General features: G+C 41.6%; 1 protein-coding gene across 1 annotated transcript in view; it reads left to right on the top strand.

Moving 5' to 3' along the window:
* The window catches only part of LOC128446089 (neuronal acetylcholine receptor subunit alpha-7), a 28,932-nt gene extending 14,482 nt beyond the window's left edge, over nt 1–14,450 (top strand). Inside the window, exons 5-9 of the mRNA XM_053429043.1 lie at nt 6,853–7,100; nt 10,178–10,372; nt 11,155–11,241; nt 13,615–13,724; nt 13,845–14,450. Coding sequence (XP_053285018.1) covers nt 6,853–7,100; nt 10,178–10,372; nt 11,155–11,241; nt 13,615–13,724; nt 13,845–14,450 — 1,246 coding nt within the window. The remainder of the gene's footprint in view (nt 1–6,852; nt 7,101–10,177; nt 10,373–11,154; nt 11,242–13,614; nt 13,725–13,844) is intronic.
* The last annotated feature ends 278 nt before the right edge of the window (nt 14,451–14,728 follow it).

Genomic DNA, 14,728 nt, shown 5'->3' with positions numbered 1-14,728 from the left:
CCCTCCCTTCCTTCTCTCTTCTCATCTCATTCTATTCGTGTTTGCCTCTGTCTCTCCGTCATAACTCACTGTCTCACTATAATTCCCTCGATTCAATCAACCCTTTCTCTCCGTATTTTATCGCTCCCAGCCTTCGCTGACTCCTCTTTATAAATCATCCCATCTGCCCGTCTCTGTCGATCAAAGGGTCAGCGTATCACTCTCTCCCTCTTCTCGCGCTCTACCTGTTTATGTCATGCTATAGTCGCTCAACTACCTTCTGTTTTCCTGCTCAAAATCTGCTCTTATGACCCAAACTCTATCCTCTTAAAGAAGTACTGTCACATTTCACTCATTTCTTTTACCAAACAGGGAAAGTTATTGCAGATCACCCTGAGGGGAAATGTGAATATCTGTACAACATATTGTGCCAGGCCATCTAGTAGATTTAGAAATATGTCACTGAATATGTCACCATTTCAATAGCGAGAGGAAAAGTCAAGTTTTCACCAGAGTCACTGGAATCATCCTCTGTAGAGCATGAGCATCGGTCCCAAATTTCTCGGGTGATCCACTGAAAAGTGCCTGAGATGTACAAAGATGGACGGCTTGTCTATACTTCCTCCCACAATCCAGAAGTGAAGCTAAAATACCGGATAAGGGTACTGATCTGGGATGGAGCCCCCGGGCATTGAGGTCATGATACATGCGCTCGACCGATCGCAGGCCAGTCTCAGCTGTCAATCATGACATTTCATACTGTTTTGATAGCGTCAAATAATGATTGAACCCAAACTTGCCTGAAAATATCAGTGTGTTGACCAAAAACTGACACAAAATCATCGTTGAGGAAAGAAAATGAATAGGGAAGAGGCAGGATTTATGACCTATACTACAGCCAACCACCAGGTGTCGATTGAGACGCCTCGGCTTTATTTTTTGGGAGCCGTCATCCATCTTTATGTACAGTCTGGGTCTCTTCTCATCACTTTAAGTGAAATATCCAATTAATCTTTAGTAAGTACATCAATGTCTCTACATTTCTAATATTTAGAAGGATCAGCTGACATGAAAAGTTTGGACACACGATGATTATTACTCCTTGGTCTGAATTGGGTTATGTGGAATTGATGAATAATCAGTTCATTACTCCATGCTGTTTGCATGGATCTGGTGTTGAGGGTAAATCAACGAGTCGCAGTATAATTCATGTGAGCGTGAAACATCATTGTGTATGACATGGTTGGCACAATGATGTGAAAATTTGAGAAGCAATTTGAGAGATTTCAAACTGAGCTGAATGACTCATCACAGACAAAACCCGCTTTTTTCCTTTTACATCTCACTCTTCTTTTCCTTGAATTCACTGCACGATGAGGTCACGTCTGACCACAGCGCCTCTAACCATCATTAACTTCATATTAAAACTGTAGAACTGAATGAATGGATTCATGGTGAGAGCTCGTCTCAATAGCATGCTAATGAGAGTGACTGCATCCTCTATTCAACACAGTAAGACTAGCGTGTTATTGGCTGTGCACTGATGAACCACTGAGTAATGGCCATAACTGGTGTGTAATTGTGAGATAGTGTGTCAATGCGTGTGGTGCTAAACACTCTTCTGTCTTTATTTATTTGTATATTTGTAACTTGTTACCCTCTGCACAGATTTAAAGTTTTACTGTGTATTAGTGAGATGGAAACCTAGTTGTGTAGGGTTATTAGTTTCGGGGTGTGTGTGTGTGTGTGTGCGTGTGTGTGCGTGTGTGTGTGTGTGTGTGTGTGTGTGTGTGTGTGTGTGTCTCTTTGCAGCAGTGATCTATTTCATTGCCTGAAACTGTAAATTTCCACTTCTCCCCGGGGGCCTGTTAACGTTGTGGTTCGGCTGTAAATTCTGCTGTGAATTTTCTCTTCAGCTTCACATCACTGGTTCCTCTCTGCTGAGGTTAGAACACTACTCATAGCCTGAACACCAGCAACATTTTCAGTAAGACAGAACAGACTGAGAAACATATGGCTCCTCTCAACAGGATCCTGCAGGTGCTATTTTTGATTTTAAAAGTAAGTGATCATCCCAGGTCACTTTAGACTGTGATGCCAAATTACTTTTTCGATGCAAGATTCAGGATATTTCGGCTTCAGTTCTGGATTGTGGTAGGTAGTTGAGACAATTACATTAGGTAATTCAGAGGATTACCTAATGTGGCCCAGATGCTCATGCTCTCCTGAGGATGGATTCTAATGACGTTGGTGATTTTTGCTCTTTTCTGGCAAGTTTGGTTTTAATTAGTTATTTGATGCTGTAAAAACAGGGTTGAACTTAATAATTGACGGCTGAGAATGACTCATGATTGGTCGAGCACGTTTATTGAAAGGAGCTCACTACTATGGTTCCATCCCCTGATTAACCAATGGCTTAAAATGTACAAGATGGTGTGTTCATATCCAGGATATTTTAGCTTCAGTTCTGGAATGGTGAGTCTATGGAGTCTATGGAACCAGAGGAAAATTTAATGTTGACAGCCAGTGTGCATGCGAGTGTGCTTGTGTGCTTGCATGATGCATTGTGTTCATATAAATACTATCCAGATCTGAAAAAGCTTTGCAAGCCGTTGACCTCCTCTTTTCATTTGAGGGGAAAGTCAATGGTCTCACTTGACTGAGGATCGATGAGGCACATGAAGGACGCCCAACTCATGTAAACCACAGAGCGAATCCTAATTCTGCCAGCGCAGAAGACCGATGTACAACAGAGACAAAAGCAGTGTGACAGGTCATAAAGACGAGAGGAAAACTCATCGGATAAATGGATACGTTCTGTTTTTTTAGATGGATGGATGGCTAAAGGAAGGGACAGATGGGCTGATTTGATGCCTTTTCTTTGATTACTTGAATGAATAAATTCTTTGGAAAAAAAATTTTTAAATACACTGTCCCTTAGACTTCGAGGTTTATAAAGAGCTCAGGCCGAAGATGTGACAGTACCAACCTTAATATTTGCAAAAATTACTCGAAATATTCACAGAATGATGAGCAGTATCTTTTATAAAGGTTTACTAATGTGCAGTTTGAAGGTATCCTGTTTCGGTACTGTCCTATAAATAAAAGTTTCAAGGTGAGCATCATGGAGCCGAAGAGACAAAGGAGGGCCCATCCCATCAATAGACCTGAAGAGAAATACTGCAGATCAACCAGAATGAATATTTCGTTATACAGTATATAAGAATTTGGCAGGTTGGTTTGTACATAATTTGAGTTCGTAATGTAACACTATATTTACACGTTATGTAATATATTATATTTATTGACATTTTGGGCCCGTCTTCCATGACTTAAAGGATCATTAGAAGACGTATATAAGTAATGCACCTAGCATTGCTCATATGTGTACATGCGCTCTGCCTCTGGTCCCCATGACTACATATATCTCACTGTAAATGCAGATATACTGTAAATGTTGCCTGCGGCTTTCTGATGCAGTCTGTTAACCACAGAGCCTTCAGGCTGTCGGACAAAACGGCTAATGCCAGGACTCCCTGAGGCTGTTCACTTTACTGTTATACTTCTAGGACATGACATAATCTACATGGACGGATATGTCGATCTGCTGACCCAGAATAGATGTGAACTGTGAACGGCAAAGCAGCATCAGGGAAGGTGTTTGCTTTTCTCCGCAGATTATTATATTCTCTTTTGGATTATCTATCTGATTTTGAAAATCAATAAAGAATGTTTGAAAATAAATAAAGTCAAACATATCAGGATAAAAAGTTTTTCCTTGTCGCTGTTTCAGACTGTAACCTGAATAGCAATAGTATTAAAGTTGATTTTAAGCAACATGATTACAATATATAGTATTATATCATAGTCTGGTTTAATGATATCACTTTGAAGATTATGTTTTTTATGCCTCCGCGTCGTCGACAGCTGTGGCCTGTGGCAATATGTTTTCAGGTTGTCTGTCTGTCCATTCATATGTCCATCTGTCCTGTTGTCATTAACATATCTCAGCACCACCTTGAGATCATTTCTTCAAATTCGGTACAATCGCTCCCTGGGACTGAAGAATGAACTATTTGGTCATCAAAGGTCAAAGTTATTTGGCCATAACTGAATAAATGATTCTCTGTTTATGACAAAGTCCATTTCCAAAAGGTCAAAGGTCAACTTGACAACAAAACGTTTTTGTCAAAGTACTTCTACAAAGTCACACAGCCTGGAGGTCGTAATTCAAGTTAATGGTATGTGACCATTCATTCTACCCCTGCATGGCTCTCTTTCAGCCTCGGTTACACTTTGTCACTTCCCTCTATCAGGTGTGTGTGTGAGCGCGCCTGCGCACGTGCATTGTGTGTGTTTGTCTGGGCAGCACCAGGTGTTGAGTGAGTGATGAAAAAAAGCTCTGTGACTCATGTCCCATGGTGCAGGAACCTGTCACTGCCACCATTGTCACTGTCGGTTAGTTTCTGTTCACACCTTGTCCCACTCTCACACGTCCACAATACTCCTGTGTGTGTGTGTCTTCGAGTGTGTCTGTGTCTCTGTGGGTGTGTGCTGTAGGAACACAGCTATTCTCCCAGGGCTTTCACTGGTCCAGTCGTGTCCATAATAATAAAGTTGTGTACATTCGAACATCTGTTGAAATTTTCAATCATTCATTTACATAAAATCTAAACTCCTAATTAAATAAGGAAAAAACATTTTTAGAAAAACTGTTTAAATTAGCCGCCTACGTCTCTTTTGTTCTGCACATGAGAAGAACTGGCACAGTGTGTTCTGTGATGTGTGTGAGATTGCAGTAAAACACACCTTCTGATAAAGTAATGCCAAAGCTTAAATATTTCATTGTGTTACTCAACCTTGGCCAACTCAAACATCCTTCCCCCAGCAGCTGGGTCAACAGCACATTAAAGAAATAAATTACACTTGTTTATCATCATCCCCTTAAAAAAGGTAAATCTCTAAATCCGGTAAACATTGGATAACTGAAATTTGTTTATGGATTCTGGGAAAATGGAGGCGACATTCTTTTGTCGTGACTGAATGAGGAGAATGAGGCTCCAGGATGTTTCAGACACTGAGATGTTATCTCTCTCACAGGGGAAATGCATTGTGTATGTGTCTGAGTGTGTGTGTGTGTGTGTGTGTGTGTGTTTGTTGTGTGTGCATGTATAGGTGTACTGTGTGCTTTCTTACTGTATGTGTGTGGTCTTCAGTGTGGTAACAAATCCTACTAAGCAAGTATAAGGAGCATTTTAGATTTTACACAGTTTTTCCTCCTGACTCCTCTAAGTTAAGCAGTTATTTCCCCTGTTTGATTATTCAGTTGTTTTTTTTACAGAATCCCTTATGTAAGCAGTGGATACAGGAGTAAATTCAGAATGTACTAATGAATACACAGTCATTACTTACAGCAGCCTTAGGAGGATATCGACGTTTAAATGTTAACATACTGTATATTATGAAGGCTGTTTGTGTCTGCAGTTTTATTTCACGTTTCATCTTTATTTCAAAGCCCAAAGACATTCCTTCCTAATCCCAAACATGGATCTTTTTTAAAACTTGTTTAAACATCTTATTTAGTGAGAACTGTGAAAACTGGGTTGCACCTGAAAACTGAAAATCAGTGAGAGTTTAATAGATTTTCTTATTCTGTAAAGGTTTCTCTGTGAACTACAGGTCCAGTGAAGTTTGGGTGGAGGAGAAACACTTTTGTTCCCGCAACAGAATTTTGCTTATGTACTGCACGGGGGAAACAAAAGGAGGTCACTGTCTAAAAGTTCAGTTCTGGCCTCTGGCACTTTAATTTATAGTTCACGCTCTCATCTGCACTAGGTGAGACGGTCTTTTAATATTTCATGAAAGTTTAGCTGCGGCTACCAGAACTAAAGCATTTATTTTCCAGAAAGCCCCAAAGGTATCGTGTGCTTCTCCAACACTCTCCTAGAATACAGATCCTACTTTATTCAATTAGGGCATTGACTTTTCATCTTGGTGGGGAGTCTGGCAGGTGAGGCCAAATCAGCCATGCAACCAAGAAACTGTCCAAGGCTGCCCTTATATATCATCCCAGCAGGTTTTGGAGTGCAGAGGGCTACACCGGGGGGGGGGGGGGGGGCATCGGTTATGTTTTCTCATATCATCCCAATATCCCAATTGTTTATTTGTCTTCATATTTGGACTTGTAGTAGAAGTGATTACTTAATGCACTCTGGGTTTCACCTGGGTTTTAGTGTGTGTAAGTGTGTGTGTGTGGTGATGGGCCATAGCAGCAGGCCAGTTGCAAAGAGAGCCTTGCACATGTGTACGTGTGTGCGCGTGTGCGCGCGTGTGTGTGTGATGTGTGCGTGTGTGTTTTTGTGTGTTTTTGTGCGTTTTGTTTGTTTGTGCGGTTCTACTTACTGTGGTGATAATTACCACAGAGGTGGTTTGATTGCTCGGTCTCTGATACAGTCACAGGTTTGTAGTCGAGAACACAATGAAGGCTGAGGGTTTGGTCCGACCCAGGACTGCAGAGTTATAATGTAGGAATGACTTAAAGTGTTCGGATAACAACAACTTGCATTGTGGCTTTGGCGTCCATTCATCTGCAAATGTGCAGTCTCTGGTTTTGTAGATAAAAGCAACAATAGACCACCATTCTTTCATACGTTTTTATGTCTTCATCTTATGAGTCTTTATCTCTTTGCAATAGTTCAAATTAATAAAACCTTCTTCATACTTATTGTAGCCTGTCCTGATGTAAAAATCTCTTAAAAAGGTTAAAAAAGATTTAGAGAGAAATAGAACTCATGTTCAAATTATTATCATTGATGTTATAATTTAAAGAGCACACACTCACACACACATTATTCCCTTTTGTTCTCTGCCCAGTGCGGATGAGCGGTTCGACGCCACCTTCCACACCAACGTACTGGTCAATGCCTCAGGTTACTGCCAGTACATCCCTCCTGGCATCTTAAAGAGCACCTGCTACATCGACGTGCGTTGGTTCCCTTTCGACGTTCAGAAGTGTGACCTGAAGTTTGGCTCCTGGACGCACAACGGTTGGCTGCTGGACCTCCAGATGCTGGACGTGGACACGTCCACATACATACCCAACGGAGAGTGGGACCTTGTGGGTAAGACAGCTGGTGTTTGTATTTATCACTGCCGGTATTGTCACCAGAATAGATTGCTGTACTTGAGAATCCAGTGTGATTGTATTATTCGATGCATATATTTGACCTCAAGTATAATTTTTCCATCATCTCATGAGACTGAAAATAAACTTTGAAACCAGTTCCTTTAGGGGGTGATAACAATAATGCAAATTATTGTGTATTCAGCCTGCACAGTAAGATTTGTGAATCTACATCAGACAGGTGATAAATTATTATTTTCAATGATCTTATGATATTCAACACTGAGAAAAAGGTCAGGAAAACCTGCGACGTGCTTACAAATACTTTACATGAAAGTCCATTTGACATTCCGTCTCATTACATTCAAATGGTTTTCACTGTGGGAAATCATTTGCATGTTTGTAGCTGGAGGAATTGAAATAATTTTTTGGAAGAACTCCCAAGCTGGATGTTTCCAGCTGGGACAGGAACAGCAGATCCCAGGACCGGTGCCCCTGGGGTGACGGTTAGCCGGACAGGGGTGTCAGACGGCAGCAGATGGTCTGCAAGAGGAATGTCTAATACTTTTTTGCCACTGGCAGTCAGGACAAATGTGAGTGCAGCAATCCACATCCCTCCAGTTAGAGTCCAAGGGACGACTAGCAAAAATCACAAATGATGCAGCTGTGTTGCTTTCATCATTTTATGGCTCACGGAACATTTACTAATAATTCCAGAAATCAGTTTGTCCATCTCTCTGTCCGTCTGTCCCTCCTTCCTTCGTTTTTTTTTCTCACAAATCACTCATCCGATCCATTACATGGACCCAGTGAAGTGCAGTTTCGATAGTGGTGTTTTTTGGATGAACAGTTGTCTCGACCTCAGCCCTGAGCCTCCCATTCATTTACAGTGCCTTGCATAAGTATTCACCCCCTTTGGACTTTTCTACATTTTGTCATGGTATAACCACAGATTAAAATTTATTTCATCGTGAGTTTATGTAATGGACCAACACAAAATAGTGCATCATTTGGAAGTGGGGGGAAATATTACATGGATTTCACAATTATTTACAAATAAAAATCTGAAAAGTGTTGAGTGCATATGTATTCACCCCCTTTACTGTGAAACCCCTAACAAAGATCTGGTGCGACCAATTGCATTCACAAGTCACATTTGCAAGTCATATAATTAGTAAATAGGGTCCACCTGTCTGCAATTTAATCTCAGTATAAATACACCTGTTCTGTGACGGACTCAGAGTTTGTTGGAGATCATTACTGAACAAACAGCATCATGAAGACCAAGGAGCTCACCAAACAGGTCAGGGATAAAGTTGTGGAGCAGGGTTAGGTTATAAAAAAATATCCAGAGCTTTGAACATCTCTCTGAGCACCATAAAATCCATCATAAGAAAATGGAAAGAATATGGCACAACCGCAAACCTACCAAGAGGAGGCCGTCCACCCAAACTGAAGAGTCGGACAAGGAGAAAATTAATCAGAGAAGCAACCAGGAGGCCCATGGTTACTCTGGAGGAGTTGCAGAGATCCACAGCTGAGGTGAGAGAATCTGTCCACAGGACAACTATTAGTCGTCTACTCCACAAATCTGGCCTTTATGGAAGAGTGGCAAGAAGAAAGCCATTGTTGAAAGGGATCCATAAAAAATCCCGTTTGGAGTTTGCCAGAAGCCATGTGGGAGACACAGCAAACATGTGGAAGAAGGTGCTCTGGTCAGATGAGACCAAAATTGAACTTTTTGGCCTCAATGCAAAACGCTATGTGTGGCGAAAACCCAACACTGCCCATCACCCTGAGCACACCATCCCAACATTGAAACATGGTGGTGGTAGCATCATGCTGTGGGGATGCTTCTCTTCCGCAGGTACAGGGAAACTGGTCAGAATAGAGGGAAAGATGGATGGAGCCAAATACAGGGAAATCCTTGAAGAAAATCTGATGCAGTCTGCAAAAGACTTGAGACTGGGCGGAGGTTCATCTTCCAGCAGGACAATGACCCTAAACATACAGCCAGAGCTACAAAGGAATGGTTTGGATTAAAGAATGTTAATGTCTTAAAATGGCCCAGTCAAAGCCCAGACCTCAATCCAATAGAGAATCTATGGCAAGACTTGAAGATTGCGGTTCACAGACGGTCTCCATCCAATCTGACTGAGCTTCATCTTTTTTGCCAAGAAGAATGGACAAACCTTTCCATCTCTAGATGTGCAAAGCTGGTAGAGACATACCCCAAAAGACTTGCAGCTGTAATTGCAGCAAAAGGGGGTTCTACCAAGTATTGACACAGGGGGGTGAATACTTATGCACCCAACAGATGTCAACTTTTTTGTTCTCATTATTGTTTGTGTCACAATAAAATTTATTTTGCACCTCCAAAGTACTATGCATGTTTTGTTGATCAAACGGGAAAAAGTTTATTTAAGTCTATTTGAATTCCAGTTAGTAACAGTACATAATGGGAAAAAGTCCAAGGGGGGTGAATACTTATGCAAGGCACTGTATAACTGCACCTGCTGCACCACCACACCATCAGTGACATCACAGGAAAGTTGTGATGATGATTTGTGAGTTTCTAAAATCAGGCCATTTTCCTGAGAATGTCCAACAGCCACATTTTGAATTGGCAGATTCGACCCCTGCTAATAAATCCAGAAGATTCCATCTGCCATTAGATTTTCTCAAAGCCCTCCCTATCCGATTGACCCTGTGAAGATCCATGTTTTACTCTGAGGTTTTTCAGATCAATGCTTTTGTAGCAAAAACGACAGACAGTGATTCTTCCATTGATTTTAAACTTTGACAATGTTACTGATGAGATGTCAAGGTCACACTCTAGTTTGACAGGCGCTGCACTTTCTTTTTCTTTTTTTTTAACCAATAAAACTAAATTAAATTGGAAGCTAATTAGATGGCGCATGTTCAGAGTGATGAAAAAAATGTTCTCCCTTCTTTTCAATCGATTCATTTCATAATTACCATAATTGGGTTTATATTCTACTCTTAATACTATTTAAATCTTAAATTAAATTACTTTGTCAGTTGAACATATATTTATGTGTTTCTTCCCCTCAGGTGTGCCAGCAAAACGTAATGAGCTTTACTACGACTGCTGCAAGGAGCCCTACCCTGATGTGACGTTTACGGTCACCATGCGCCGCAGGACTTTATATTATGGACTCAATCTGCTTATTCCCTGTGTGCTGATCTCGGGCTTGGCTCTGCTGGTTTTCCTGCTGCCTGCAGACTCTGGGGAGAAGATTTCTTTGGGTGAGAGTGGGAGGCTGAAAGACAAACCCACATGTTCTTTGTATTGAGCTGGACCAGTGACTGGCCAGTGAGATTTACACTGTAAAATCCGTAACTTTTATGTATCTTGGTCACAATTTAAAAACAAAACTAATGAATAAATTATAAGCCTATTAAATTCAAATGTTTTGCTTATGTTTGAAAAACTATATACTTTATACTCAGACTTTGTAATCTCCAAATTATCACTATCCATATCAGCCTGAAAGATCCAGTATTATTTTTGGCTCTTTGATGAAATTACTTTGCCTACTTGACATGTGCTATTGATCCAACATTTATACACAGTTTTTAATGCAGAAAGATGTAAAAGCTCATACAAATACAGTCTCAAATACTTACAACACCTTTGAGCGCACAAATATTTATCTCTACCCAGGTCTTGTGACTGCACGTCAAATCACATTGAAATAATGGATTTTCAAAATAAGAGGCTCACCACTAAATCTATTTCTGATTCACCTCAGTGCCTGAAACTCTCAATGAAAAACCATCTGTGGATGAGCAGCCACCAGTTACAATATCAGACCATTTGAGGACTCTTGGAAACTACATCAGATATATCAGATGAGCCAGGAGTTGAGAAATGGCTGTAGTCTTGAGAATATTACTGATTACATACATAAGTAATTATAGGAATAAATTCACATACCAGTTACCCTCATCACATCATTATGTAAATACTCATGTTGTCTTTCTCTCTATCTCTCCCCCTGGGTGTGTGTTTCTACCTCGCCCTAAAGGTATCACGGTGCTGCTCTCGCTGACTGTTTTCATGCTTCTCGTCGCAGAGATCATGCCGGCTACGTCCGACTCCGTTCCTCTGATCGGTGGGTTGTATATATGTCTATTTCTCTATGGATTAACACAAGGAAGTCATCGCTGCATCTTAAAAACAACTTAACTGCAAGGGAAGAAGGATATCCCTTAGGAAACAGTCAAATTAAAGTGAATGTAATACTGGTTTAGTCAATTAATACATAGGCATGACTGACAAATTAACAGTAAAAATGTAAGGGTCCTTCTGAGCCTTTCTTGCACTTTACTAAACACCAGTAATATAAAACATGCATTAATTATTGAGTGTTTTCAATGTGGGCAGTTTCCTTATCTCTATAAATACTGTAAACTGTATGTTCTCTGGGTCAGGCTGGGCTTTGGCTTTGGCTTGAGTAGCCCGAGGGCTTCTATACATCATTCTCACTTCTCCCCGGATTCTGGATGGAGTAAACTGTGTGGCCAGAAGTAAAGCTGTCACTACTGTTAATAGGCTGCATAATGTCTCGTTCTCCGGTGGGAATGCAAGAAAGAAATGGAGGATAGAACGAAGAAATAATGAATGAAGAGAACAAGATGGGGGAAGGGGCATTTAACCTTTGGGGTTTAAAGGGATAGTTCACAGAAAAATGAAACTAACTCATTATCTACTCACCACTATGCCACTATGTTGGATGGGTGGGTGAAGTATTTGAGTCCACAAATCACTTTTGGAGTTTCAGGGGTAAACAGCGTTGCATCCAAATCCAATACAATTCGAGTCAATGGCAAGTCCTTCTTCAAACTTGAAAAAACAAAACAGAAAATGCCTCCATACTGCTCCTGTGGTGTCATCCAAGTGTCCAACATTCAAATTCGACCCGGACTAGCGCTATTTACACCATGTTTTTAGTACCGTAGCATTGCTACTTCCCTTTAGAAGGTGGGGTTTATGACCTATAGTGTAGCCAGCCAATATAGCCACTATGATGAAGATGATTTGGTTTAACTTTTGGGGAGTGGCCATCTCAACCATCTTTACATACAGTCTATGCTTTTGTCTTGTGCGTGTGTCCTTTGTTACGTGTCATGTCAGTGAGAAATGGTGTAAATATAACCAGAGTATGAAAAGTGTATCGTGAGTGTATTGAACAGAGTTTGGTCATGCTGAACATGGTTCAAGCTAACTGCCCTCTGTTAAATGTGTCATCAATAGTGATTAAAGTGATTAATCCATTTGTTTTTATTTCCCATGACCTAGAGACGAGGCCAACTGGGACACTTTTAGGAGCCTTGTTAAAATGACTCATGTCCCTTTAAAAGACATTCACCCACTGTGAGTCATTGTAGCTGCTTGAACTCAACTGTAAATTAATGTTCACCACCACTGCCAGAATCAGGCCACATGTATTTTAATCATCAGCCCCTAATCACCACATAAGTGTACTCATTTTCATTTAGGTAATTTATTTAGACCTATCTCCGAGACCATTAGGCTCAGTCCATTTTAATGTATCTATAATGAAGTCAGTGAATGATTTTGTGTTTGAATGAATGAACAACAATGCTTCCATTACTTTATCCATAAAGTCATTAGTGACTGATCACAGAGCAGTCAGGACACAGGACCCATGTCCCTCCAACTCTCATAAACACATCCTTTAACACCATCTCTGGCTCTCTCCTCTGTGTTTTATTATTCTGTACCCCAACTCTTCTCTTTACGATCCCTCCTTCTATTCATTCATCTTTATTTCCCAGATCTGACAAACAAGGTCACATCCCTGACCTCATGAGGTGACTGAAAGTTTGACTTTCAGTGACTGTCGTCAACTTTAGCTGTTTGGTTTACCTTCACGGTTTCTGCAAGAGAAAGAAAGGCAGGCGCTCAGATATTGTGTGTGTGTGTGTGTGTGTGTGTGTGTGTGTGTGTGTGTGTTTGTTTGTGTGTGCGTGCGTGCATTCGTTTCAGTGCACAGCATTCATTTTATGTTCCCCTGCTGTTCCCTGATGCGGGTGAAAAGATCCCTCCAGAACCAGCACTAATCTCCCACTCTCCCTCCTACTCTGTTTCTCTCTCTCTGCTCGGCTGGACTTTTTTTTGTTTGTTTACCCCTATTCTCTGTTTTGAAGCATTTTTCCACCAATTTTATTTTCCCTGTCTGAGTTCAAGTGGGCATCTTTGCCCCCTGGCAATGTAACTTATTAATCAGATTTATCAGACTTGTATTCTTTTCATGTTTTAGCATGAAATCAACCTATTTTTTTGGACTGTTTTGGAACCAAGGTTAATGTTGTACCTGTTAGTTCATGTTTGCTATCGGCTATGTAGTAGAGCTATAGGGATAGTTCAAGGGCGACTGAAGAGGTAAAGAGTTGACTTAAAAAGCTTGACTTGATTTGTAACGTTTGGCGGGAGGCTGTAATGTTGATCTGTTTTTGTGCAGCTCAGTACTTTGCCAGCACCATGATGATTGTGGGAATGTCAGTGGTGGTCACTGTTATCGTCCTGCAGTTTCACCATCATGACCCTCATGGAGGAAAGATGCCGAAGTGGGTGAGTGACTGAAACGGATTTAACCACATAATAATCACTACTGTGACAAAAACCTCCAGCACGTATGTCTTTATGAATGATTGGTCATTGTGCACATGTTCTGACACTCTCTCCTTTCAGGTTCGGGTGGTTCTGTTAAACTGGTGCGCCTGGTTTCTCCGTATGAAACAACCCGGAGATGAGCGCAAGCGACCCAGTTACAAGTACCGTCACTCCTCCCAGCACCACTCCAGCACAAGCTCCATAGAGATGGGCGCTGTACCGAGCATCAGCGTTCCCCTCTCACAGACATCCTGCCCCCCGTGCCCCACCGGCACCTCCAACGGTTCAATGAACCTCTACTTTGGTAATTACCACCCCATAGAGGGCCCACACTGCCCAACCTCCAGCGACTCCGGGGTAGCGTTTGGCGGGCGTGCCTACGGCACTCCCAGCGACGAGGCTGAGCCACCTGGAGGAGTTGGCAGTAGCGTTGGTGGCCTCGGGATGGGGGTTGGTATTCCCCCACCAGAGATCCAACATATCCTGGATGAGGTGTCCTACATAGCCCAGCGGTTCCGGGACCAGGACCGGCTAGAGGCCGTCTGCAGCGAGTGGAAGTTTGCAGCGGCGGTGGTGGACAGGCTGTGCCTGGTGGCCTTCTCTCTGTTCTCTATCATTTGCACCTTCACCATTCTCATGGCAGCGCCTAACTTCATAGAGGCTGTTTCCAAGGACTTTACATAGCTGGCTGCAGCAGCAGGAGCGAGGGAATGAAGAAGGTGCAAAAGTAGAAGAATAGTTGAAGAGAGGAAGGAGGGGTAAAGGAACGAGAGCAGTACTGTATGTGATCCTCAACCTATCTGGACACACCATTGTCATAGGAGCAGGGACAAGCTGTGTTTTATGAGACAAATTATAGTATCTCCAGAAACTTCATATAATTAGAACCTGGCAGATCTGCCAAGTAACTGAATCATGTCGTAAATTTAACAAATCAGAAAACAATAATTGATTACAAAGAG

Source organism: Pleuronectes platessa, chromosome 8 (genome assembly GCF_947347685.1).
Source record: "Pleuronectes platessa chromosome 8, fPlePla1.1, whole genome shotgun sequence".
In the NCBI taxonomy this organism is placed as follows: Eukaryota; Metazoa; Chordata; class Actinopteri; order Pleuronectiformes; family Pleuronectidae; genus Pleuronectes; species Pleuronectes platessa.
This window is presented reverse-complemented; position numbering and strand designations above follow the sequence as displayed.